This window comes from Pempheris klunzingeri, chromosome 8 (genome assembly GCF_042242105.1).
Source record: "Pempheris klunzingeri isolate RE-2024b chromosome 8, fPemKlu1.hap1, whole genome shotgun sequence".
Taxonomy (NCBI): Eukaryota; Metazoa; Chordata; class Actinopteri; order Acropomatiformes; family Pempheridae; genus Pempheris; species Pempheris klunzingeri.
The window spans coordinates 3,468,389-3,494,112 of NC_092019.1; the positions used below are offsets into that span (position 1 = coordinate 3,468,389).

Sequence of the window (25,724 nt, forward strand, 5' to 3'; positions counted from 1 at the left end):
GAGGGAATACAGTATATAGAGAGAGGGAGCGACTCGGCACTGTCAGAGTGAGCAGAGAGAACGAGAGGATGGCAGAGAAAGTTTATAAGGCGTAGTTTAGGAGGAAACGCGTGAGAGAAGCTGGGGAATCTGTGGTGGCCAGCTGCAAGAGGGGAGATAGCGGAGAAAGGCTTTTAATTCTCAATCCCCACAGAGCCTTTGAAAATTACCAATCTTCTTATCACAGACGCAGGGCTGCTTATGCAAATTGTTGTGGAGTGGAACGTTTAAACGGAAAATTACTCGACAGCATTTTTTTTCTCCCTCTTCCCTCTCCCCCTCTCCCTCTCTCCCTCTCTCTTCCACACAGAAAGCCTGTTTTGAGTCTCAGATAAGAAGATGAATTGCTCTCTCCGTTCTTTGAAGCGCGTCAGGATTTAAAGACTCCAGCCTCGTCTCTGGTCTAACGCCGCTGCTCTTGCTGCCTTTGTAGCAGAAAACAGGCTGGAAAAAAATGGGAGAAAAAGCAGTTCAAAACAACATAGATTCTGTGCTCCAACACATCGTCACCGCCTGAGGAGCCTAGGAAATATAAATATACCCTAACCCCTACTCTTTACTCTATTTACTTTCATATTTTTGCTTAACACAGTCAACACTTCTTTCTTTTTTTTTTTTTTTTCAGACATGGCAAATAATTGACATGGATGAATGAAGCTCATGCGCTGTGTGGAGGAAATGTTTGAAGCATTTGAAATCTCAATTATACCACAGGCAATATTTGAAATGTTGAAAACCATTCAAGAGTCGTACGCACTTAAAATAAAAATGACTGAATGCGAGTGACTATGAAATTGTGTGGTTTTACACGTTTCTCAGTTTCATGTTCTGTGATCAAGCAGTTTTTGATGTACGCTTCATTCCACTGTTCAGACTGACCGCTGGAGTACCTGCCATCTTGCTTACATGTTTCAGGAACATGACAACAAATGAAAACAGGTCTAAAGGTTCTGAATAAACTAAAACAGCATCATTTTTTTATTAAGAATTAGTTTATAATCGGACAAATGTTACCAGCATCAATTGCATGTAAATAAAAAATATAATCATAGACTGAATACAGTCTGAAGATGGACAACATGTCTCCTCTTCCTCCCACTGTACAAAAATGAAGCCATAATATCCCAGATGTCCCTGCAATCTGGGGCTGGTGACATCATTTTGAGCCAGAGTCTGCACGGTGGTGATTGTGGCTAAAGGGCACGACCCAATCACCGGCTAGAGCTGGCTGTCATGACCTTTCACCCCCTTTTTATAGCATCAAACCACTAATTAAAACCAAACTGACCAGAAAAATGAACACTTGAACATCCATCAGAGTGACAACTATCTAAAATGACACACACCATCTTTGGGAAAAATCTATGTGACATGTGCTTTGATTTTATGGTTTGGCCCATGTACCATCTGCTAACAAGGAGGGGCAGCCAGCCACCAGGGGCTGATCCAGACATTTTGGCTTCACTTTAGCGGAGCTGTGGTGTCGTACATTATTTATATGCTGCCTATGGGTACAACAACTTAATGCACATGTACTGTATAGATGCATTCTGAGACACTTTATTGTCCCGTGGGGAAACTTATTTTATGCCATATGACACAAACTGTAAAAGTTGATTAAAGTTCTTAAAAAGTTTACTATGCACAACTTTTAAAATACTTCTCTTCTCAGTCTCACATTGTTAATTGTCCTCATTGGGAAACAATTACGAGGGAAAAAATGAATATAACATTTTTTTTTTTTTTTAAACTGAAATATGTGAAAAGATCAATGAGATACAAAGTTTTGTAATAAGTTGAATCTGCAGAAGTCACCATTCTATCTCTTTGTTGTGTTTCCTCAATTCTCACTTTTAGATAAGCATGAAACAAGCTAATCAGTTCCTAGAAATGTATTAACTGAAATAAGAAAATGAGAAAAAATGGGGGTGATTTAAATGCCAGTATCTGTTGTCATCCTCCTCATCTTCCTCCTCTCAGTCATGTAAGGGTGCCGGCACACATAGAGAGAGACATACAGAAAAACCATCACAGTGACGACAACAAAAGAACTTTGAATGCAGGAAGAGTAAACGACCACCTCAGGACCTTTTGGTAGTCATCTCATTCAGTAGTCCCTGCATATCATCTTTATTTATCGGTGGGACCTTGAGTCTCGTAGTGCCTTTACAATTGTGTTGTCCTGTTTTGTCGAAATGACATTTTTCGTGTTTCAAGTTCACTTGGAAGACGTCTACCTTTTATATCCCTTTTTGTCTGAGTAAGTTGTGAGTGCATGTAAACATGTGCAGTGGTGTTGCAATGAATTAGTTCCTAAACTGTAAAAAGGCAGTTGAAGTGTTGTAGTTGTGTGCTTATTAAACTGGAACTTGACATTTACAAGGCTGCTATCATACTAGCAGCTTCATGAATGCAAAAATAGATGTTTAGAACTGAATAGCTCAGCTCTTATGTTAAATCACTACAACTACTGTCTTATGGAAATCACCAGTGGAGTGTAAGCACCGACGGATACAGAATTTAATGGCAAACCACTTACATGAAGAATTAAAGCTCCATCATTATTTTCCCTTTCGATGACTTGCCTTCGCTGACACGGCAGTGGAAATGAAAAGTACTGTCTAATACTTGAACTCCACCCACCTAATGAGTCCTTTCTCTCCGCAGAGGCAGCTGAGGAAGAGGAAATGCTACCTCCTGGTGGCCGGAGCCATCGTCCTCACCATCCTCATCATCATCATTGCTGTTTCAGCAAGAAAATGAGACTGGCCACTGTGGTAAGATCCATCATCCCCAATATAACAGCAGCTAGTGCTGTGGTGATATTTTTCCAATGTGCCATTAATTTTAGAACTGCTTTCTAACCACACACACACACACACACACACATTATCTAGCACTTTGTCTGACATCCACTTTTCTCATTTACTAACTGGGACACGTGACTTTTGGTTTTGGGCGTGACGGCAGGTCAAGTTGAGCCGATGGTGTTCCAGTCTTGGTCACTTGATGTGCTGAGTAAGGAGAAAAAATCATACAACCAGTCAGTTTTTCAGTTATTGAACTCAGTGTTTAGTCAATAAAATGACAGGAAATAGTGAAAAATGCCCATCACAGTGTCCAAAACTCCCAAAATATTCAGTTGACTGTGACATAAAAGGAAGAAATAGAAGATTTTCACATTTTCTGAAATGAAGGGATATTCAGCATTAAGTCACTGAACATTGATGAGTTTGAAAGGGTTTTTTTGTTTATTTGTTTCTTTTTATCACTTTGGTGGATACAACAGTTCAAACAGGCATCTGTAGAACATGGCCTTAGTTAATCACAACACAGCTGAAAACATGATTAAATGAAGCAAATAAGTGAAAGTAAGAGGTAAAGTAGTTAATAGTAATAAAAATAAGAGTAGTAATTTCTCTTTTTCTATTATTATTTCTCAAGGATTTGAAAACGTCAGCTGAATTGTTTTCAAATGCCTCAAAATCAGGAAGATGTATTCAAGATTATATTCACGTAAATAGTATTTTACCAGCAGAGTAAAATTGCTTATTTGTGTCTGTAGAGTTCCTCTTAAATTAATATCTTTAATTATTATCTCTCTCAAACTCTTTTAGAGTTTTATTTTACAGCAGGGTTTGTTCATATATCATTCATAGTCTGATTTATAACACTTTTAACATTTTATTCCTACATTTTTTAACATGGCTTTAACAGTATTTTTTCCGATTTATGGACTGATTTTAAAAATGCACCCACCTCCCTCTGTACAAACTCTAATAAGTCAACAGAATTAAATAAGAACTTTGAAACAGGCTTCATCCAACGTTCAGTTTTCTGTCCTAGAAAAATATGCAAATTAGTGTATGACTGTGTATAACTGCAGCAGCCAACACTCAACCGACCGAGGTGTCACTCACTCACTCACTGAGAGACAGATGGCGTTTGAAGGGTTGGGCCCACTTTGCTGCACTCTGCACTTTGCTGTTGGAATCATTCTTCATGTGCTGGCTTCCCACTCCTGTTCCCAATGTGATACCTTGATCGTACAATTCTGCAGTTTCTCAGAAAACAGACCAAAATTTTAGCTCACAGCAATTCTCTGTCAATACCCAAAATTCTGTCATGTTGCATGAAGTCCCAGCCAAATGTAGTGCACGACAGGAGAAACAAATAAAACCAAATTCAGGTCATCGGGGCACAGCAACATCCATTTACCAGCATTACGTATGTGGTTTATTTTAGATTGATTGCTTTGTCCAGTTTCAGCTCTGTTTGCAGTTGGCAAAATACCCAGATTTGTTCATCTCAGCTACTGACTTTCTCATCGATCCATTTATCTTTTATCTCTCTAAATAAAAATTCCAGTAGCAGGCATGTCATTATCAGATCAGCTGTAGATCATGAACATTAATGCTGTAGCAGGTTGACTTGTTAAAGGGCTCTCTGCGAGCCAGTGTCTCAGCCAAAGGTCGGTTATGATGGAGGACCATCATGCTGTGACATCTCCATAGCTGGGTGTTCTTGTAGTTCATCAGGATCAATAGAGTAGCGTCTCTCTAGAGGAATGATCTAGCTAATAGCATCATGTAACTGTAATGGCTTTGAATTCCCCATTTAAAACTTAATTACTGAATTTACCTGCATGTTGAAAGCTATACCTAATTAGATTTGCTCAGAGATTTGGTACTGAACTCCCAATTCAAATTCTCCAAACCCAACCCAATACAAATTGGACATAAAATAGGTTGAAAATTCAATCAAAGTTAAATGGCAGTTCATCACCATGGATAGTGGCCATTAACCAACAAGGTTAACCACTGAGAGAATAGTTTGGAAATGATATGTTCATTGTTTGCCAATGACGGAATTAAATTCAATTCCAATCCAATTTGGCTAAATAATAAATATCAATACCTATATATCAAATACCAACACTTATCTGTCATATGTGTTTGGAGACTGAGACGTACACTGTGTGGTTTCTGTCTTAAGTCTTAAAATCATCAAACTGCCCTCAACAGGCAATAAACAAAGTCTCTGAGAGAACTCTGATGCTATGTGCTGGCAACGTCTAGCTCAGTTTGCTGCAAATGCTCCCTGGCTTTATGAAAATGCTGTAAAAGTGTGTGCCAAACATTGGAAACGAGAGTCAAGTTTATCCCTCTGCTCACATACTCACTGCTTCATTGGCTGTTTGTGATCTTATGATATATCATCTACAGTTTGCTCTCATAGATTATATATATATATATATATACATATATGGTTCTTTGCTGAGTGTTATGTGATATAATGTTGATGTTCTCTGATCTAGCATGATGCATCTCCCTCTGCCCTCTTTCATATGCATATAGGTGTGCTGGACTAACAGCAGAGTCCATTTCTGTTTAGACTTAGTCAGGGAGCTGAATGGTGACTTCCTTATATTGCACTCTATGATATTAAAACATATTTATACCCCTTAATGTATCTATACCAAAAATATTTTAGTAAGACCGTTTTTCAACATATTTTGTTTTAATGAGATTTAGATCATTTTATTTTATTATTTAATGTTTCCTATGCTCTGTGGTGAAAACTTGCCACTATTAGAATTTACTGCACAAAAGATAAGTGGAGAGATTTTAAATGAGGTGCCCTCCTCTACATTCCCACAAGTTTAAAAAAACATGACACTAAAGGGCCACTAACCAACTTTAGCCTCACATTACTCATGGCTTGAAAAGCTCTCTTGACAAACACTGCTGTTTTCTTACTCGCTTGATGTTCAATACAAGATGTCTGTACTTGCATAAAGTATTGATCATCGCCTATTTTCCTCTGGAGGAAGGAAAATGGAAATCCTGTGGAACAAAGCGTTCTATTCATAAAACAGGAGGCTGAATCAATGCTCCCATGGTGACTGGCCCATGTTGAGGCTCAGCAGTTGGCGGTTGGCGCTCAAGTGGCTAGACATTATCAGTTACCACAGTAAGACAGTCTCAGTGCTAAAAAAAGAAACGGGCCATTGTGAAGTCCACCATCGTACCGCTGACACATGTTCAAAGAAAGCTTTATTGATGTTCACCTGTGCTGTCACAAGGCAGTGACTGCAGTGCACTTCTGTATTGTTCAAATTACTGGAGTAAGTTTCTATTGTGTTCTGTGTTAAAGAGCATGAAGAATGAGCATTGAATTTAGCACCTCAATCCAAATTATTTACTTCATAGTTTATCAGAAACATATTTAAAAAAAGGCAAAGGTTGGAGAAAATGTTGTTAAGAATTGTCTTCATTGCTGTTTGAGCCACACTGTATTGGTTTGTCTCCACTTTCATCAGGACTGAAGTAACTTAATTAAATTTAATTTAATGAAATGCCATGGAATTTGATACAAACATCCTCTGGGGAGCATGTTAGCATGTTGATGTTAGTGGTAAAATACTTTTAACTGTGTTATTGAACAGATGATTGTAAGATTGCCATCCTAATTATGTTGTTTCTGAAATTCAAGGGGTGTCAGGAAACAAACATCAGACATAAAGGTTTAAAATGTTGGTATCGTTCTTGTAGATTTCTTTTCTGGCACATACAAACATTTCCAGCTAAGATATCCTCCTACTCTATTTACACAGATCTCAGATTAGTAGCTCTTCACGTTGTTTATGCAAATAGACCAAAGTCTTTGTTTTAGCAGATGAGGCAGGATTACTAAGAACTCTGTGTGTGAAAGAGAGAGAGAGAGAGAATAACTATTCCCACTGGGTTGAGATAATATTACAGCCCACTATTTGACAGAAGATAGAGGTTCCACTTCTATAGCAGAGCAGTCATAAGCCTGGCAAAGTCAACAAGTTCTTGCACTAAAGATCCAAGTGAGCACACATTTAGGTGTCTGAAACAAGTCAGTGTCACTGCTATGACTGCCCAGACATTTAATCATCATATTAAGGGATTTTTGCATCAGGAATATATGTGTAAACAAACTTTCCCACTTGATTACAACTTATATTGGCACATATTACTATTTTAATATGTGATGTACTTCATAATCTTGTGCAATCATTATTTTTTTAAAAAACACTTGCTAGTATAGCAGTAAAAAATTGCATCTGTCAATGTTCAGTGAGTTTTCCTTCCTGACGGGAGTCACCATCCACAAAAACAAAATAAATGGACAGATGGAGAGAAAAAACACAGAATCTGATTCCAGTCCCACAAAATGTCATCTTTTTGTTTTATTTTAATAAGAGGCCATCAATTGGACGTGCTTAGCGATGCTATGCTGCACTGAGATAACTACATAAATAGACCCTCCCCCCCCGAAAGTGATGGTGTTTGTGATGGTGGGTCTGAATGACAGGATCCTAATAATATTTAAAGGAAAACTTGACATTTTTAGAATAACCGCGATTATTATTTACTTTCTGTCAGAGTTATATGAGAAAATTGGACTGGTGTCTGGAGTCCAGGCGTGGTACATTTAACCTGCCAAGTTCAAAAATACACCTACCAACAACTCACTAAGCAGTGATGCATCTTGTTTGCTGAACTTGTACTCAAACAGAAATGTAAAAACGACAATTAGCATATAGGGAGTGAAATGCTGGAACCTTTGGCTGGCTGCAGTGACTTCCTGCAGACATGTGATCAGATGGACAGTGAGACTGAGGGGATGCTTAAACTGCTGCTCATTAACAAATAGTTCAAACACAGACCTTCGTGCACGTATTAAACAAACGAGTTGTGTTTATTAGTGAGCTTTTAAGGTGTTGGTGGGCTTTTATCTAACTCTTCAACAAGAGAGCAAATAATATTTCTCACATTGTCAAACTAGCCTAGAGAACAGCAGTAGTTCAAAAAGAACAAAGGCCAGATAGGCTGAGGTAAGAATTTGTGAAGACAACTTTGAGGAACTGAAGGAACCGATTAGATCTGTTTTGTGAGCACATTTGGCATCAGAGGCTTTTATTATTATTATTATTATTGTTATTATATTATATCTTGTCTTTACTTCAGCGTTCATTGCTGACAACTGTGAATTCTGTATATAACTTAACAGTGATGGCACATCATTATGTTTTGTTCGTATTTGTGTCCATATGTTGAATGTACGTCCGATATTCATCATCTTTTAGCTCCTTTTTTGGTCTCTGCAAACATTTAGAAGCCAAAGTGCCAAATATTTCCTCAAGTGCACCAGCTTGTCTCTAACTGTCTGCTTGGTTATCTTCATTTTGTGTGTTTTATTTTCCATGCAAAGTTGTTGTTAACTTCATTTCTTTGAATAAACCGTTGGGATGTTCAGATAATCCAAACCACTGTGATACTCTTATCTAGTTGTGTATTTGTGTGATGGTGATATCTTTGCTCTTCAGTCTTCACACAGACATTATTTTAGTGGCTGCTACTTAAAATGATTGACCTGATATCCTCTCTCCTATTAATTACTAAGAGGATGGATGTCATCGTGACATCCATAACCCAGGGAGAGAACCTTCTGCAATGGGTGACTTCATAGCTCATTATACACTCATATCCCCTCAGCCATTTTCTCTAGGCTGCATGTCAGTGTCCAAAGCAATGTCAAATCATTGACATAGTACTTTGAAACCAAAATAAGTTTGGCCAGTGTGCATCAAAAGGTGGAGAATAAAAACAGGGTTAAAGAAAATCAAGGAGAATGAAAAGAGAGAGCAAATATACAACCTGTGAGGTAAACACTGAGGCAGAACAGGATTAAGGAGGGATCAGTCAGACAAAACCTTATAGACAAGGAATGATCTTAGAACTTTGTTCAAAGAATATATCAGTGAAAAGTGATACAACAACTGAAAGACATGCAGCACATCTAGAGGTCATAACACCTTATATAACACGCTCCCTTTGTTTAGAGCCAACTAATAGAAGTTCAGGTCAATATATCAGTAAACAGGCAGATTAGAGTGTTGAATGGCAAATATAAAGAAGAAAATATGTTTTATGTTTGTGTTGAGCATGCTATAAAGTTGTTTTAAAAATGCAATATAACGTTTGAGGTGTTCTCAAACACTATATATTAAAGTGACACATACAAGGCCAACTATGTTTAGTTGTATAGCACTTTATTAGTGGCAAAACACCAAGGAGTCAACTGAAGAAGTCAAACTCTAAGTGGGAACAGGAGGCAAAAATATAGTATTTAATGCTAGTTAGTAGGCAAGAAGTGCAAGGCTGACAGTGACAGACGTTATTGATGGTAAAATGGTTGGTAAGAAGCTGTATTGTTCCTACTTTGTGCACTGCTGTTGCACCAGCATGCAAACCAAGCCAGCTCCTACACCTCATTCCTATACATCTACGCAGCTGTTCAACAGTAGACGTATCCAGACACTTCACGAACTGTGAGAGGTGGTCACATATCTTTCATCAACTATCTGAACCCACTCAATTTAAATAGCTCTTAATGGCAACAAGTGCGTCCGTTGCTATTTTTGTTTCTCCTGAACAGACGTCCAGCCAGTCAGAGTGCATAAAATAGTGACTGAAGGAGTGATCGAGGACCGAAGCAAGAGAGGCAGAAAGGAGAATAGCAAGTGCCATACATCAGTTTAATGAGGGGGACGATGACAGAAATAACTGCGGAGCTGCTTCTGCTCTCAAATCAATAGCCCTGCTCTTTATGGCACTCTAAATAATGCAATAACTGCACCCTGACACTTATTCCTATACGAATTATGTTACAGGCACTGCCCTCACATCTTGTTTACAAAGTCATTTGGGGAGTGAGATGTTTCTGTGTGCATGTCAGCGCCATGTGCTAAAACTACTCCGTGCATTGTGTTGGAGCTGCTCCGTCTCCTGTTCGCTCTGAGATACAGCGGAGAAAAAAACAAGACTTTCTCCACCATAAAGTCATAATAATAAAATAATAGCCCATCAATTTTTACGATAAGCACATTTGAATCATGCTTCATTCGTTCACATATTGATAGAAGAAACACTTTCCTGCAGGTTCTCCTTAAACCCCAGCTGTTTAAGACATGACGTGGGCAAAGACCTGATATTATATATACAGTATATTCTAAATTATTCAAAGGTCTGAAAAAGGGCAGCACACTTCAAAACAATACTAAAGGACAACCAAGAAGGAAGTGGATGTTGGCTGTTGCATTTCCTCATTTTTCCCTCAAAACCTCTCTGTTTAGACTTTCGTGGGATATTACAATACATTCAGCTGGCAAGTCTGGTCCAGACCCGACCACTTTAAAATAATATGCTGTAGGCTGTAATTTCAGAAGTACGGATGGAGCCAAAAAAAAAGTAAATATGAGAATGCTACTTCCTGCATTTATATATTTATATCAGTTTGGCTCATAACACATTGTTATGAGAATGGTAATCAGGCTCTCCAAATGAAAAGTGTATAATAACAAATGCAAATTACCATATTATTAAAACACTAACAACATTTAAAAAATGTTCATTCACTTAATTTTCATTACGTCTAATTTACATGTATTATTATGACAAAAAATTCTGATTATATAAATCTATCATTATCTTTTACACAAAAAATGTGCAGAGGAGTTTGCAGCCCTAAGTAGAGCCTGCAGGTCTCCCCCTCAGGCTGCAGTTATAACTCCCACTAATCAGAAGACAGGACGGATCCAGATCCCACACAAAAGACTGCACTGCTGGGCAGCTGGGCAGTCAGAGGACATCACACTGGGACAATAAAAGTGAATCCCCAGGGGAAATTACACCCCTGGTAGCTGCCAAAACACAAATTAGGGTGGGTACGTTAACTTTATTGCTCTGAAATCCAACTTTTGTTTTTATGGGGAAGAATGTAGCAACTTGGGTACATTTAAAGTTGCAGCACTGGGAATGCCAGGAGGGCATGATGATGATGATGATGATGATGATCTTCTTCAGATTCAGATGTCACTTTGTTTAGTACAGCAAGCAACAGTTGTATTTACCAGAATAAGAGAAACTATATAACATATTTTAAATTCAACTGATTCAATTGGTTGATATGTTTGGTTTTCTGTGATTTGGGTAAAATGACCTTTTAATTTCTAATCTTCCTTTAAAGACGTCTTCCCAGACGCAGATTCATCACTTGAATACGAGTTAAAAAGCACTTGTAAATGCCAAACAGTGGAAAAGAGTATTTTGATCATAAAGACTGGTTAGGGTTAGGGTTAAACACATATAAACACTATGAAACTTCAGCCAGACTAACATGAAACGTTCTCCCCTTACTCTTTCTAAATTGTCTTCCCATTTTATTTGAAATCATCTAAAGTTGTTTTTAGGACTAATCCCAGATATGGTGCACAGGTAAAGATTAAGGCAGTTAGCATGGGAACAGTAATTATGATGGCTGACGAAGGAGTTAATATACTGATTTAAGTGCAAATGTCATAATACACTTTCTAAAAAAGCATGTTTGGGAGGTGAGTGTGGTGATAGATTAGGACTGCTGTGCTGCCAAACACCTAACGCAACCATTGCTCATGTTTCCTTCTAAAACTAGACAATCAGTAGTCATTAATCATTGATCAACAGCATATCAAAGCCTCTTCTGAGCAGTAATGACTTCATCAGGTGCAAAGTTTGTTCTGTGTGTGGACTTAACACACAGGCTTTTTAAACCAGGCTAAATTTGACCGGGCACATACCTGGCTTCACACAAGTATTAGAGGATAAGAGGATAATGGAAAGCTCGTCAGTCCATAATAAAAGGGAACTATGCCTTCAAATGGGGTTACACACATGCCCTGTAGCTCCTGCCACTCACGCTCACACAGAACATACAGCGTAGTACGCACAAACGTCTGAGTCTTCCTTTCTTCAAAGTGTCAGCTTCTTTTACGTTTCAAGTGATGGTAAGGCTGAAGAAACCTAATTAAACAGATATTATGCAACTAAATTATGTTTGACTAGTTTGAAGAAAAGACGTTTATGAGCCGCTGGATTCTAACATGTACTGTAACTGAGAGACACAACATGAGTTGGCAATGAGGTGCCAAGTGAGAGCCAATTCACTTTCAGGGTTGGTGTTAATGTTACATCATTTTTTTTCTTGTGTTTCTGACTAAATAGAAATCATACAGTAATTAACAAAGGCCTGTCATTCAGTCACATGGTATGCGGACGGAGAGACATTCTTTTTCTGTGAACGCCAGCGTTATTATATTTGAAATGAAGGAAAAAGTGCATTTTCCCTCGGCCAGTTTTGCCCGACCCTGATGTACAAGCTTCCTTTGAAGAGATGAAAACCGTCTGATCCATAACGTCCCTCATTTTCAAATTAAATAAACATAAATGTCATACTTCCATCATATTTCCACTTAGTTTTCATTCATCTGAGGTTCACTAGGGAGCCAGAGACGGTGTGTAACAGCGAACATATGTCACACGATATCACAATTAATTTTTAATGCATTGATGTTTAGCAAGACTTAAATGTAAATGACTTTCAGTGGCCTCAAGAGGTTCTAATATTCATATTACAGCCCATAAAAGAGTTAGTGTCACAGAAGAAGAACAGATTCAGCCGTCTGTAGCACTGACGTAACATTCGATGGGATTTCTGAATGTCCCACCTTATCCAGACGAGCCTTAGCAGTGACTGTACCATGTGCAAAGCCAGCCTTAGGTTCAAAGTGTTAAGGGAGATGTTCAACAATCATGTGCTAGATCTCTGGAGACCTTTTAGGTGTCTTCTCTAGGTGTTCTCCATCTCGAAGCTCTTCTTCAACTACAGCAAAGTGTGACAAATAAATCTCGATCAATAGTCTCAGTCTTCATTTGTGCTGTTTGTGCCTTAAGATCCGTTCACAACTCTATTGGTGTGTTAGCTCCAGTTCCCCTGTTGCCCTGAAGAGAAATCACCAAGCACCGGCAGTGGATAGATGGATCGGATGCAAACATGAGAAGTTGTAATCATTTAGTACCCTTTAAAACCTGTGTTTGCATTGCTATGTCATTTTTGCTCCACAATAGAGTGGGATTACACTGTGACTGTGATGTGCTACACATCCCCAATGTGCCACTTTACTCAAGGGAATAAACTGCAGTGCCGTTCTGATGTTGTATCAGCCTGTTGTCACTCTCAAGCAGCTATCACACAAGTGAGAGTGAGTGCTCAGATCGCTATTGTAATTCACACTTTGGTCGAGTAACACAATGTGGGCAGTGGTAGACAAGATAGAGAGTTTTTGTCAGAGGATATTGGAGGATTTGTACTGTCCTAGAGGTGCTGTCAGTGTGTGTGTGTGTGTGTGTGTGTGTGTTGATCAAACCATGTCAGAACTTGAGCAGAACTTAGGTTTTTTTTTTTTTTTTGCTGTTTTCCAGCTGAATTTTAAACACGGATATACGCCACATTTCAAGCACCTTTTTCCTGCTGATAAATATTAAAGAATTAATGCAGAGGATACGTGTTAAATTTAGACTCCAAAGCTGCTTTAGTCACTATGAAACACAGCACACACGCTCGCACTGAAAGAGGCTTATTCAAATGATGTAAAAAGCTAAGTTGACAACACAGAGTGGGAATTCATGAGCACTGCAACGCTGCGATGATATGACAAAATAAATAATGAAAGAGAAAATTGATATTTAGGAAACAGGAGGGTAAGTTTTGGGGAATCATTTCAAATGGGGATAGAAAAACAATCATATTTTGCCTTCTCTTTACCTTTATAGCTTAAACATGCACAATATGCTTAAGGCCGATTTTGCCAGATGTATTTGTCTAAGTTAAACAGATATGAGATACTTTTCCGTGCATGCTGCAGACTGTCTGAATCTCCGTCCCCCTGAAACAGAGATCTGAGCCAGTGAAGGAGAACTTGTGAGTTGCTGCCACAGTTAGTGGAGTTCTTTGGGCCTAGTATCGTTAATCCATGTCTATGAACAAGTGTGACAATAAGCTCTCTGTCTGAACAGCAATCCTCTTAGGCGAAGCTTTGTGGGTAAACTCGCCTCATGCAAATTCTAAACCCCATTAGCTTTGAGGGACTAGTCAGCTGCATTGAGATTAATGGGCAAGTGACTACTTGATTTAATAGGGTTATTTCACATCTTCTGGGGGAAAAATAAACAACAAAGTTAATGCAAGACATTTGTCACTGACGTCCTCAATCTCTCTTCTCTAAGTGGGAGAAGTTTCTTGTTCGTATAGATGTGTTACTTACTCAGCCTGGCACTGGTGAAATAGCTGGCAAGCTTAGCAGATGTTAAATGGTTGTATGCTTAGTCTGGAAGTAAGAAATAATGATTTTGAATAAGTTTCAGTTGTTTGGGCTGTGGAGAACCCAAAGTGGAAAGTTTTTGTGCACTGTGGTAAATTACAGCATAGGAATATCTGAAGCTGTATTAGAGATAAATGCAAGGAGGAGAGAAAGTGCAATGCAATTTTTCATTACAGGGTGAAAAATGAAAATCCTTATTTATCTTTTTCCATGCCGTCAGCTTACTCCAAACTTTGCTGCAAGGGATTACTGGCTGGGTGGGTAAGGCTCTGTCACTGCAAAGTGGGAGACAACACACTGTGACAACGGTGATCTGAGAGCGCTGCCGACTCCTCCAACTCACAGCTGTAGAGCAATGATTAGCCCAAAGTTGAGCAGGAGCATTTAAATACTTCCTCATGACCTTTAATCCCCAGTCAAATCAAAATGCCACCCTTCCCTCCACTGCAGAACACAAGCAAACACTCCCCTGCCTGTTTGTCTGCTCAGCTCCCAGCATGCACTGCTGACAGCTTTTCAGAAGATCTGAGATTACTTAAAGCTGGCTGATTACTTAAACAGGTGAAATGAGTGTCATCCTCTAGTGGCGGGCTTAATGCTGAATCACATCGCATGAGGACTGCCATGAAACCGGGAGCTCAAAGTGACATATTGGCAGTCTGTAGCTGTTTGAAGCAGTTTGAACGCTGTTTTGCTGTTAAACACGGACTTGAAAAAATGACCACAGGTGGTAACAGTAACATCCATTATCTATACTGCTCATCACAGCTTACTTAAGGGTCATGGGGAGCCTGGAGCTAATCCCAGGTGGCTTTGGGCGAGAGGCGGTGTGCACCCTGGGCAACCCTAAGAGAACCCCACACCAGCATAAAGAGAATTTGCCCTCTGAACCAACAAAACTGCCACAACATGACACGTTAACGGCTCCAGGCTCCTTTGCACACAAAGTAGCAGGTTAGATTTGCTGATAATGTTGACAATTACCATCTTAATTTACCATGTTAGCATCCTAACATTTGCCAGTTAGCGCTTAACGCAAATTACAGCTATGGCTGATGGGAAGGCCATTAGTTCTGCAGGTATCAGAGGTCACCTGAGGTCAGACGTTGGCGTGGATAATGTGAGAATTCAAGGAGAACAACATTTGTCACAGGAGACTATGGATTTTCCTTCAGTCCTTCAACTTCAGTTTAGAGATTAAGATTAATGAAACACTTCATATTTCCGTTAAATCTGAATGTAATGTGAGAACATTTTCCGCTATTGTCTGAATGTGTTTTGCAGCCATTTGTTTCAGTTCAGCTTCAGCTTGTTTATGTAAAAAGTGCAAGTAAGAATAATCATGTTACAGGACTCGGTCAAAAAATCTCTCGCTTTAAACGCCATGCTCCATTTCTTCAGACATCAAAGCAGTTCTCAGATGGCTAACAAAACAATCGATAGAAATAGAATAATACAAAATAAGATCAGGCATTATCTATACAGAAAGATGAAAAGCAGATAGAGGCATGATGGCTATGATGGGGCATGTGAGTGGAGAAAATGACATCAGTGATTACAGGTCATTCTTCAATCTGTAGCTGTTTGTGTGTGTTTGAAGTGACGGAGAGAGCTGAGATACGGTGGGAGATTTAATTTGACATATTTTCTAGGAGAATTTTCTGGCAGAAAAAAGAATCTATTGACTGTTTGGACAAGTAATATTATCATTACTCAGGTAGAGTTCAAAGATTTGGTTCAAAGAAGGGAATTAGAAGAATTCATTTCATCAACAAATGAGTAGAAAATAGTCTAAAACAGTCAAAGTCACTATAAAGTCTCTAAACTCTAACATGCTCCTTTCTAACCACGATTGAGTCTTTTAAGGTTTTTTGTTTTTTGTACATTCTGCTATACTGCTTCTTCAATAAACGTAATGTGATTGATTGAGGATATACATTCACCAATTAAGCCCTCAGTATTGTGAGGACCTCTGGACATTTCACTCCACTACCACACAGAAACTGTTGGCTTGGTCTCCGCAACATTACAGAGATGCCATTCATCCTGCTGCTGACTGACAATCAATGGGGGTGCCACGGAGCCGGTTTTGGCTGTGATTGATATGAGCTATTAGCTTCCTGCATCTGGACACTGTGTTCTGGAAATGGGGCAGGACAGCACTGACTCGCTCAATGAGTCTGTATTGATCTGGAGTGGATTGAAACCTCTAAATCTCCCAACACTCTGGATAAACCACTATAACGGCCTCACTCAGATATAGATCACAGTGTTTAGTATTAGACTTTCTGATGTTTGCTTGATGTGCCCTATTGTAAGTCTTGAGAACTTGTGTGATGTGACTCAGTGTCCCAGAACTCCCTAATGTAAACAACTATGGATTTCATTTACTGTTTTGTATTTTGTAAGAAATGTAACAGGATTTAATATTTCATGTGGAACAGGGGTGTCCAAGCTTTTTTCACTGAGGGCCACATACAGAAGAACATACAAAGGGCTGGGCCACTCACTAGAAGGGAGCTATATTACTAACTGTAATCCACTACAGGTGATGTATATCGCCTCACCTCTAGTGGATTAAAGTTGGCAAAATCAATCAAATGTAGGTAAATTCTGCTTGATAACTGAATATGATTCAAGAAAAAAAACAGCCTTTCCATCAGTGGGCTTTCATTTATTAGTTGTGGTACAAGCTGGTCTTTGCCTTGAAGGCTCTTGTTCAGGTGATCAGTGAGATCCACTAAAAATGCCAACCAGAGAGGGTCACTGAGCTCATGAAGAGGTCCTTCTCTCTTCAAAACTGGTCCATTTCTGATCCCAGGGAATAAAACCACTGCAGCACAGAACCATGACTGAGCCAGCGCGCATGAGAGTGGTAGAGCAGCACCCCCCCAAGACCAACATCAGCATCAGCATCAGCATCAGCATCAGCATCAGAGAGGGAAGCTTGAAATAGTCTGTGTAAGAGCCCTGGTGCTCGAATCAACAGCCTTACCTCCACTTTATTGACCCTCGGTGGACACCGTAGATTCCTCTGCGCTCACCTGTCCCAGCTGGAGCTCCATCCGTCGTACCTCCACACAGCTCGTCCCATCGTACCTCCCATCATGCCAACTGCACCTGGCACAGCTTCAAACACATCCTCACCAGTCGTGGTGCTCTTTAGACTGCTAACATCAAGCAGCTCCTCCGTAATGCAGAAGTGATCATCACTAGTTATTAGCTGTGCTCTCATCGCACACTGTGTCTGAAACTTTCTACACTCACTTGCTCTCTTACGTTTCCTTAATTCTGCCATTTTGGGTCACCTGTAGCAAATTTCTTATTCGGTTACTCATTTTATAGAGAAGCTGCCTCGTTCAAGACAGTTACTCCACCTAGCGGTGAGACTAAGAAGTACAATACAGTCCAGTGCAGGTTCCATGTGTGGGCCGCATTCCAATACATTTTTAGAATCTCCTGCGGGCCAATGAAAATTGGACCACGGGCCGCAGGTGGCCCGCGGCCCGTAGTTTGGACACCCCGATGTGGATTCTTTTCACTCATTGGTAACATTTTGCCGAGTAAAACAGGGCACATCCTTTCAAGAGAAAGGATTTTAACTAAAACCACCACCTTTGACTAACCTCAACCAAGTGTTTTACTGGAGTAACCCTGAAAACACAATCACAGGATGCCGCAGAACGTCGGCCTCTGCTGCTGTGCTTCGTATGTCCTCCTCGCCAACAAGACCTCCTTCCTGTGACTTCTATGCAGCATAAGGATGTCCAGGCAACAACCATGTTTCTCCCAAAACATATTTAAAAAGCTGATTATTAGTTATTTTGTGGAGCATCACGCCATCACAGTTTTTGGCTTTTTTTGTTTAGTTTTGGAGAAATTGAGCGAAATCTAACCTTTCTGAAAACAATCAGCGTGTTTTGATTCTTCTTTTTCCTTTTTTCCATTACACCTGACAACAGACAAGAACACCGACTTGTGTGGGTAGATTTTGAGGAGGCTTACACAATTAGCATTAGTCAATCCCATGCCTTTGCTTTGCTTTCACCGGATCCATACTGAGAGGAGTGAACGTAGAAAAACATCAAAGCCCAACACAGTTTGTGGTGAGTGTGTTGATTAATGGAATGTCACACACCGGTGTCTGGCAGGTGCTCATTACGATTCATCTAAGGATAAGGGAGAGTTATAAAATTCAGCTTGACAACCTTTAAAGGTTGTTTGTTTTGTTCATGAATCATGAGTCAGAGCCAAGTCTAAATTCAATGAAAGACGAATAACAAGTAAAGTCTGTGTCACCAGCCTCAGTGCCTCAGTACCTTTGGCTGAAATGACACTGTCACTTGGGCTTGATGTTCATAATTCTCACCATTCCTTTCACTGGATTCACCAAAGTAATTGCTCACTTGCAGGAACATATTGGCAGCATAAAAGTGGGGCAGAGCACCAAAAACCTGATTTGATCACACATGTTGTAAACAATCACCCAGGTTAGAAAGACAAAATGAAAGTGGACATCCATCACAGTGTACAGGCCCACTTCCCGGTTCAGGTTTTCCTGTGTGACAGGGAACTATTACCAACATGTTGAGTGTGTGCACTTTCAGTTTTACCTTTAAATAGAGAAACTATTGAAAGATTGCTACAACCTAAAAGAGAGGGTCGTGTGATATACAGAGAGGTGAGGGCATCAGTGTGCTTTTGAAAAGCCTTACTAGCTTGTCAACTTGTAAAAGCTAGCAACCTGTAAGAGGGTAATCTGTCAAAGAAAAGAAAAAAATGCTGTATTTCTTTATTCTGTCTTCCCCATATTCTGTGGATTTGATTATCAGAGAAACAGAATAATATGCAGTCACTACATTGCTAGTCATACACAATGCAGCAAAGGATTAGCTCCTTTTAGAACATTTTAGAATGAATGAACACGGTTGTGTTTGTGTCCATGCGATGGATGTAAGTCCAATATTCATCCTCTTTAGATCTGTTTTTGGTCTCCACCATCTCCTGAAGGAAATACTGTGTTCACCAGCTGGTCGCTAACCTTTGGCCACTCAGGCAAACATATCTCTGGGAGAGTTTTCAGCCACAACAGTAAAGTTGTGGATCAGACAGTTATATTCATACAACTTTTAATTTGTCATTTTGTGCGATAAGAATACAAATTACTTGAAAATGTAGTTAATACTTCATGAAGCCAGCAGCAAAATATTCTAGGAGATAGTGCCGCGAGAGTTTCACTTTCACAAAAAGGTGTTTAGATCATCTGGAAACCGGTGGCTTGTCTACAGCCTGTCTGATCATCTGACTACTTGCAGTTCTTGCCAAGATCTCAGCAGCCAAAACTATGAAAATGAGCTGTAATACGCTGGGATTAGTCTTCAAGGCCGTGGTAAAGGTTAAGACAAACAACAAGTAGTGTGAAGTTTATGGGCTGAGAAGTGAATGCAGTCATACTAATGTGGTTGAGTGTGTGTTTGTGTGTGTTGTTCGGAAGTAGAGGGGGGTGCTCTCTGTGGGGGCAGGCAGGCAGAGCTTTGATGTGGCCATGACTGGCAATGCTCTCTGACTGTGTGAGCCAAGCAGACACAGTCACCCCATGGCCTCTGATCTCTACAAAGGACTATCTTTACCTCTCCCTCTCTCTCTCAACACAACCTCTAAACACACACATGCGCCCTAAACACACACACACACACACACACACACACACACACACACTGCTCTACCTTGACATACATCTGCTCTATCCACCTCCTCTCTTCCTAAACTGGCAGCCTTCCAGTTGGTCAGGATTGGAACATTGTGCAGATGGGCACAAAATCACCAATCTGACGGAGGCCTTAGGTCTTTTCATGGACGAGCTCTGCAGTGTAGTCATGTTCATTCTCCTGTCAAACTTCATAGTCCTCTCATCACTCTTCCTCTCCCCACAGCACTCTCTATTCTCTCCCTCTCGCTCCATTTTCCCCTGCTCACGCTCGCCTTTCCAGTGTCTGTTTCAGTGATCCTGTCTTGCTCTGATGGTGGTTTTTCATTTTCTAAATTTCCCCAACAGTCTCTGTCGATGATAGCTGCCGATGAAGTGCATGAAAGGCCTGGGTCTGATATTTGAGAGCATTTTCGAGTTAATCTGCCTCACTGTTGGCTTGTCCAGCACTATTATTAGCGTCATGTCCATTTTTATGAGAGCCGTGTTTGTCTTTTTTTTTTTTTAAATGTTCAAATATTTGTTGCTTGTTTACATTTTTTGGCAGGAATATATACAATGAACCAACGTTTGAACTCTTTTTCTTATCTTGAGGGTTGAGTCCACCAGAAAACTTTGGGAAACGCAAATTTACTTTCCTACTTTTTAATTTAATCTTCTTTACCAGTATTAGCAGAGTATCTAAATAAAATTCAATAAAAATGAAAAACAGTTGGCTACACAAAAACACATTATATTAAAATAACTCAAATGAGTTGAGTGTGTCTGTTTGCTGCACCTCTCTCTATTTAATTCTCTTAAAATGGTGTGTGTGTGTGTGTGTGTGTGTGTGTGTGGTCATTCTCACTCAGTAGCATCCCTCAGCAGCAGTGGTGAAAGATGAGACGTTGCTGCAGGCAGCTCATTCAGTGATTATCTGGAAGAGTGTAACTGGAGGTTTCAGGCTGGAGAAGGAAAGAGTGAGGGAGGGAGTGTGTAAAAAGTATCACACAAACTTTGAGGTCGATGGTGCGATACAGTAGATGAGTAGATCACGTGTAGCTGTTTAGGCTGCTGAGCCTTGTGCCTCCGTCATCATCCATCCATCCATCCAGTGAGACTGAGTGACGGGTCGACTTGTTTATAACATGATGAGAAGGATATTGTGGTCATCGCCCACCTCAGGCGTCAGAATTACACCACTGCTCCTCTGTCGGTGGCTCATATGTGCTTCCCAGTTACACCCACAATCGAACCCTCATCGTGTTGTGTGAGCCCAGCCTCTGGGAACATTGTTACTGCGGTCAGATCCACCAATGATGTTTGATCAGAGGAGTAGTGAACGTCACAATTAGCTTCAGATATTCAATTGTGTTGTGTTTGCTTATTACTCTTATTTCTTACCATTGTGCTGATTTAGGTCGCTGTTCTGTTGGTTGTTTCATTTAATCCATGCTGTGCAGTTTTTGACTGCAGTGGGACAATTAAACCACAGCCATTATTTGTCACCTCACTCAAAGAGTCACTGTCAAACTGCTGTGCATAGTGCAGCAAATCATGGACTTTTTGAATCAGTCAAATGTCTTGAATCGGTGTAGAAGCTGTGGACTAACACATGTCATGCCACAGCCTTATATGATCTGTTATGACCGCTACTTTACAGTTCTTAATGCTGGCAAACTTTACTTAAGATACTGCTGTAACTGATACGACTGATTGGGAAGCCCTTGAATTTAGTGTAAATCCATATTTTGACAGTTTGACAGTATATTATAGATAATGGATGGATGGATATTTTGATCAGATTCAACCTATATGTGCTAAATGCCAAAATGATTTTCAGAATCCTCTTTCCTTGTAGGACTTAATTCACTTACATGTTTCCTGTTGGCCAACTATTAACTGTAATTCAGATAAAAGTGATGCGCTTTGGCCTTTCATGCACGGGGCTTCTCTGCTAGTTGGTGATTAATGAACCATTTCCATCTCCAGCACTATGAACTCTGGCCTGGACTTAATTAAAACTCTGGCGTTGACCACAAATCATAAATTACCTCCCACAACCTGTGACACTTTTAGAATAAAAAGGACAAATTGGTTTCTTACCAATTAATAATTCAAAAATGAAAGGTAATAACAAGCCTGAGGCAGGGCTCTTGTAAGAAATCAGCATCCTCCGTGTTCTTTGTGAATGCTGACAGCACCATCGCTAAATTTGAGTCGGCGTCTGTCTGCTGGGTGATTGATGCCTGTTGTCTGCTCTGCTTGTGTTTTACAGGTTGCTGCTGTCATTACCGTGTCACCACGGTGCTCCTGCCCAGTCTGATCCCTGACCTGAGCAGCTGGTTTCCAGTAGGAGGGAGCTGCCCTGCAACAACATCTCTACTTCATCATCCCTGCCTCTGTTTACATGTGCATCAGTCTGGGGATGGAGGCCTCTCAGCGTACCAATTTGTCACGAGTTAGCCCCAGTCTAAGCCTCTCATGTAATCATCATTGTGCTTATTTTTTACTTTTCATTTTTGTATTTCTTTGCCATAACTGTTTAATGTGACTCGAATGTTCATCAGATCATCAAAGTTAAAGTTCAGTGATTCCACCAGAGGCACAAGGTGGGGTGTCGTTCCCGTCTTGGATGTGAAGGGTTTCTGTTGTTTTATCGCACACCTTCGGCGCCAAACTGTGGTGACAACCAGCTGAAGGTGGAGCAGGAGTTTCAGGGGGAGACAAGGCAGCTTGAGCTTTACTGTCTTCACTGCTGTGCTGTATGCTCTGTATCTTTTATGTATTTTTACTGAACTTAATATTTATCAGCTTGTAGTGTAATTTAATCAGTATTATACTGTAGCGTTTGTTGATATCGGTAAATATTGTTTGACCAAATATATCTTCCCAAATAAAAATCTAAGCTCAAGAGCAACCAGGAGTTCTGGCTGTGTTTGTGTTTTGTCGGCACAAAATTAAATGGCACAAAACATGAATAGACTGCTGTGCCCCAGGGCATCTGATTAGTTTTAGCTAGTTAGTGGTCTTTGGGACACAGTAAAAATGTGCTAATTCTTCAAGGTGAGTTCAACTTGACCTTTGAGAGGGCAGAAAGCCTGAGAGTCCAAATCAGAGGAAGCTATTGTAGCTAATTAGCTGTGTGCCAACATCCACCTTCATTTCACCTCCTCTGTTGGAGTTTCACAGAAATAATACACGATGATAAAATGTTAGGTGGGATTAAACCAAGCACAGAGAAAACAGAAAGAAGCTCAGAGAGCTACTGAGACTGACGTAGCTGTTAGCTTGCCAACCACAGTTTACCCCGTAGCCCTTGTGTCAAGCTTCTAGAGGCTAAAAATGCTAATTCACCTCCTCTTATCTCCTTTGTCCTGACTGGTCAGTGTTTGTCAGATAGTCTATTTAAGTTTCTAGAATTTTAGGGTCTGTACATTGTGAGCACCGTGTTTTAAGAAGCTTAACAAGCATTTTTACAGGTTCAATGTTTGCTTACAGCTAGTTTATCTTTTCTCACATGGCAGCTTGATTGTGGATGTTCTTGTACTTACTTCTTCTTGAACATGATGCACACTGAACAAAAGCTCAGATTTACTCTAAGGAGCAGAAATAACCCACAATTCAGTGTTTAAGACCAAATAATTTGTTTATGAGTTCTGAAACTGATCTAAAAATGAAAATAAGAAATTTCAAGTTGAATTAACCTAAAATTTTATATACATTAAGTTAATGATGAATAATCACTTGATTGTGTGATGAAACTTTACTGGAGAGATTATTATCACCATTCCACCCAAAATATATTCCCTTATTGGGACTTTGATGATGGTGGAGAGAGCGCCATCGTGACCTTGTAAGGCCCCAACACAGCCAGGAATCAGAGGACTGGGGGTTTACACTGAAGACCTTTGATGGTCTTTGCAGTACCGTAGAAACAACCCGAGAACCCCAGACAGTGGAGCTAAGAGTTAAGTACCACCCTCACATCCACACTCGCCACAGCAGGGGACATGTGACCTATATGTTACAGGTTTTTAGTGGCCTGGAGCACGAGTTAATCAACAGCAGACAGACAGTCTCTTCCTCACTGCCTCACATTTCTATCAGGAGGTCTTACGTAGAGATAGTAATAAGCTTAATTTGATCTCTGAGTGGGGCGATTATGTAGTGCAGTAGTTTCTCCAGGCTGTGTGTTGTTTCCCAGGGCTGTACAGAGATAAGTATGATGTCATGCTGTGCAGTCAAAGGGTTAAGTCCCACAACCCATCATCCTTTACTTTCCACCAGCTGTGCTGAAAATGTTTGCTTTTTTTTCTGATTTGTCCATCATTGTGGATCTCTTTCTTGAAGTTTTGGAATTATCAGGTTCTAAAAGCCACAACGCACTTCAATCAGAAATATTTTTTCCCAAACCCTACTGACTCACCGGCTCCAGAGCTTTTCATTTTTAATAGAGTTTTTAATAGACAAAGAGAGGAAACAAAGACATGAAACAAAAGAGGGAAAGCTTGTAGTTGTCCTTTTGTCTCAGGTATTCATATAACATAAAAATGGCAAATTCATTCTCTTTTGTTATTGTTGAGAAAGGCCAGAGAAAAAGATTCTTTATAAGGTTACATTCCCCTGCATTTTTCACTTTCACATTGAATATGTTGTAATAATAACAATAATAGCAGTAATAGGAAAATAGCAGTTCAAAGCAATCAAAGTCAGGTTTTCCCCATCCCTGAGGCTGTATCTACATTTAATTCTGTGCAGGTTGTTGGACAAACTTAACCGTGGTCTTGATTGCTCACAGTGGTTTACTGTCTGATAGCCTGCTGCCTCTGTAAATACAGCATGAACAAGGGGATAAATCTCCCAGGAAATGTGGGCTGAGGGGAATTTCAATGCCAGGTGGAGCGGTTATCACCTCCGGTCAATGTCTGGAATGTTAACGAAGGTTGATTTCAGAAGAAAAACCCCACGGGAGGAATGTGTGGTTACAACAGAGGACAGGCTCGTCTCAGCATCATTACTGGACTGTGTTGTCAGTGTCAAAAGAAAGACGTGTCAAAAGAGAAGCCTTCAGCTGTAGAAGGGGAGAGGGGAAATTATAGCCCACATATGTATATTTCATTATTATTTACTTTTCTGTTCATTACATTCAGGTTGTCTGTATGAGCCCTCAGCGAGAACTCATTCTGATGAAAACATGTTTCCAGTGTTGTGACACAGTAAACCAAACTTATTGTCTTATTCCACAGCTTTTTACAGTATTCCATGGTATTCACCAGTGGATGGGGTTCAGTTGTCATTGCTGATAGACTTTGACTTTGAGATGGTTTAGATCTCACAAGTCACCTCATATAGATTCACATGGATTCATCTGTTGCCAGTCTAAAATCAAGGACAGGCCCCCAGACGGACACTGATAAACCAACCTGGATCTTGCAGAAGCATCCCAGTGATACTTTCTTATGTCAGAACATAAAGACAAACTCTTTATGTCACAAGAATCATGCAAATACATCAATTTAATCAAATAAACTGAACTGTTTCAAGTATTACATTTAGAAACATTAGAATATAGAGAATTGTTTTTCTCAGGGTGCAGTCGGAAAAGATGAGTTTTCAGTCTGAAGTCTGAATGTTCACTTCGGTTTTCCAGACAAATTGAATGACACTCATGATGCTTGAGGGAATTCCCCTGAGGGCAAGTGCCGAGCAAAACAAGGGCATAATGAACAACACATGAAACACAGCCAATATCAGCTGTCGGTGAAC

The 25,724-nt window shown here is 40.0% G+C and overlaps 1 protein-coding gene across 1 annotated transcript in view; it reads left to right on the top strand.

The window, feature by feature from the left end:
• Positions 1 to 22,370, top strand: part of tsnare1 (T-SNARE Domain Containing 1) — a 115,886-nt gene extending 93,516 nt beyond the window's left edge. The window contains exons 11-12 of the mRNA XM_070834789.1: positions 2,707 to 2,816; positions 22,234 to 22,370. Of these exons, the coding sequence (XP_070690890.1) occupies positions 2,707 to 2,802 (96 nt within the window). The 3' untranslated portion in view covers positions 2,803 to 2,816; positions 22,234 to 22,370. The remainder of the gene's footprint in view (positions 1 to 2,706; positions 2,817 to 22,233) is intronic.
• Positions 22,371 to 25,724: the final 3,354 nt, after the last annotated feature.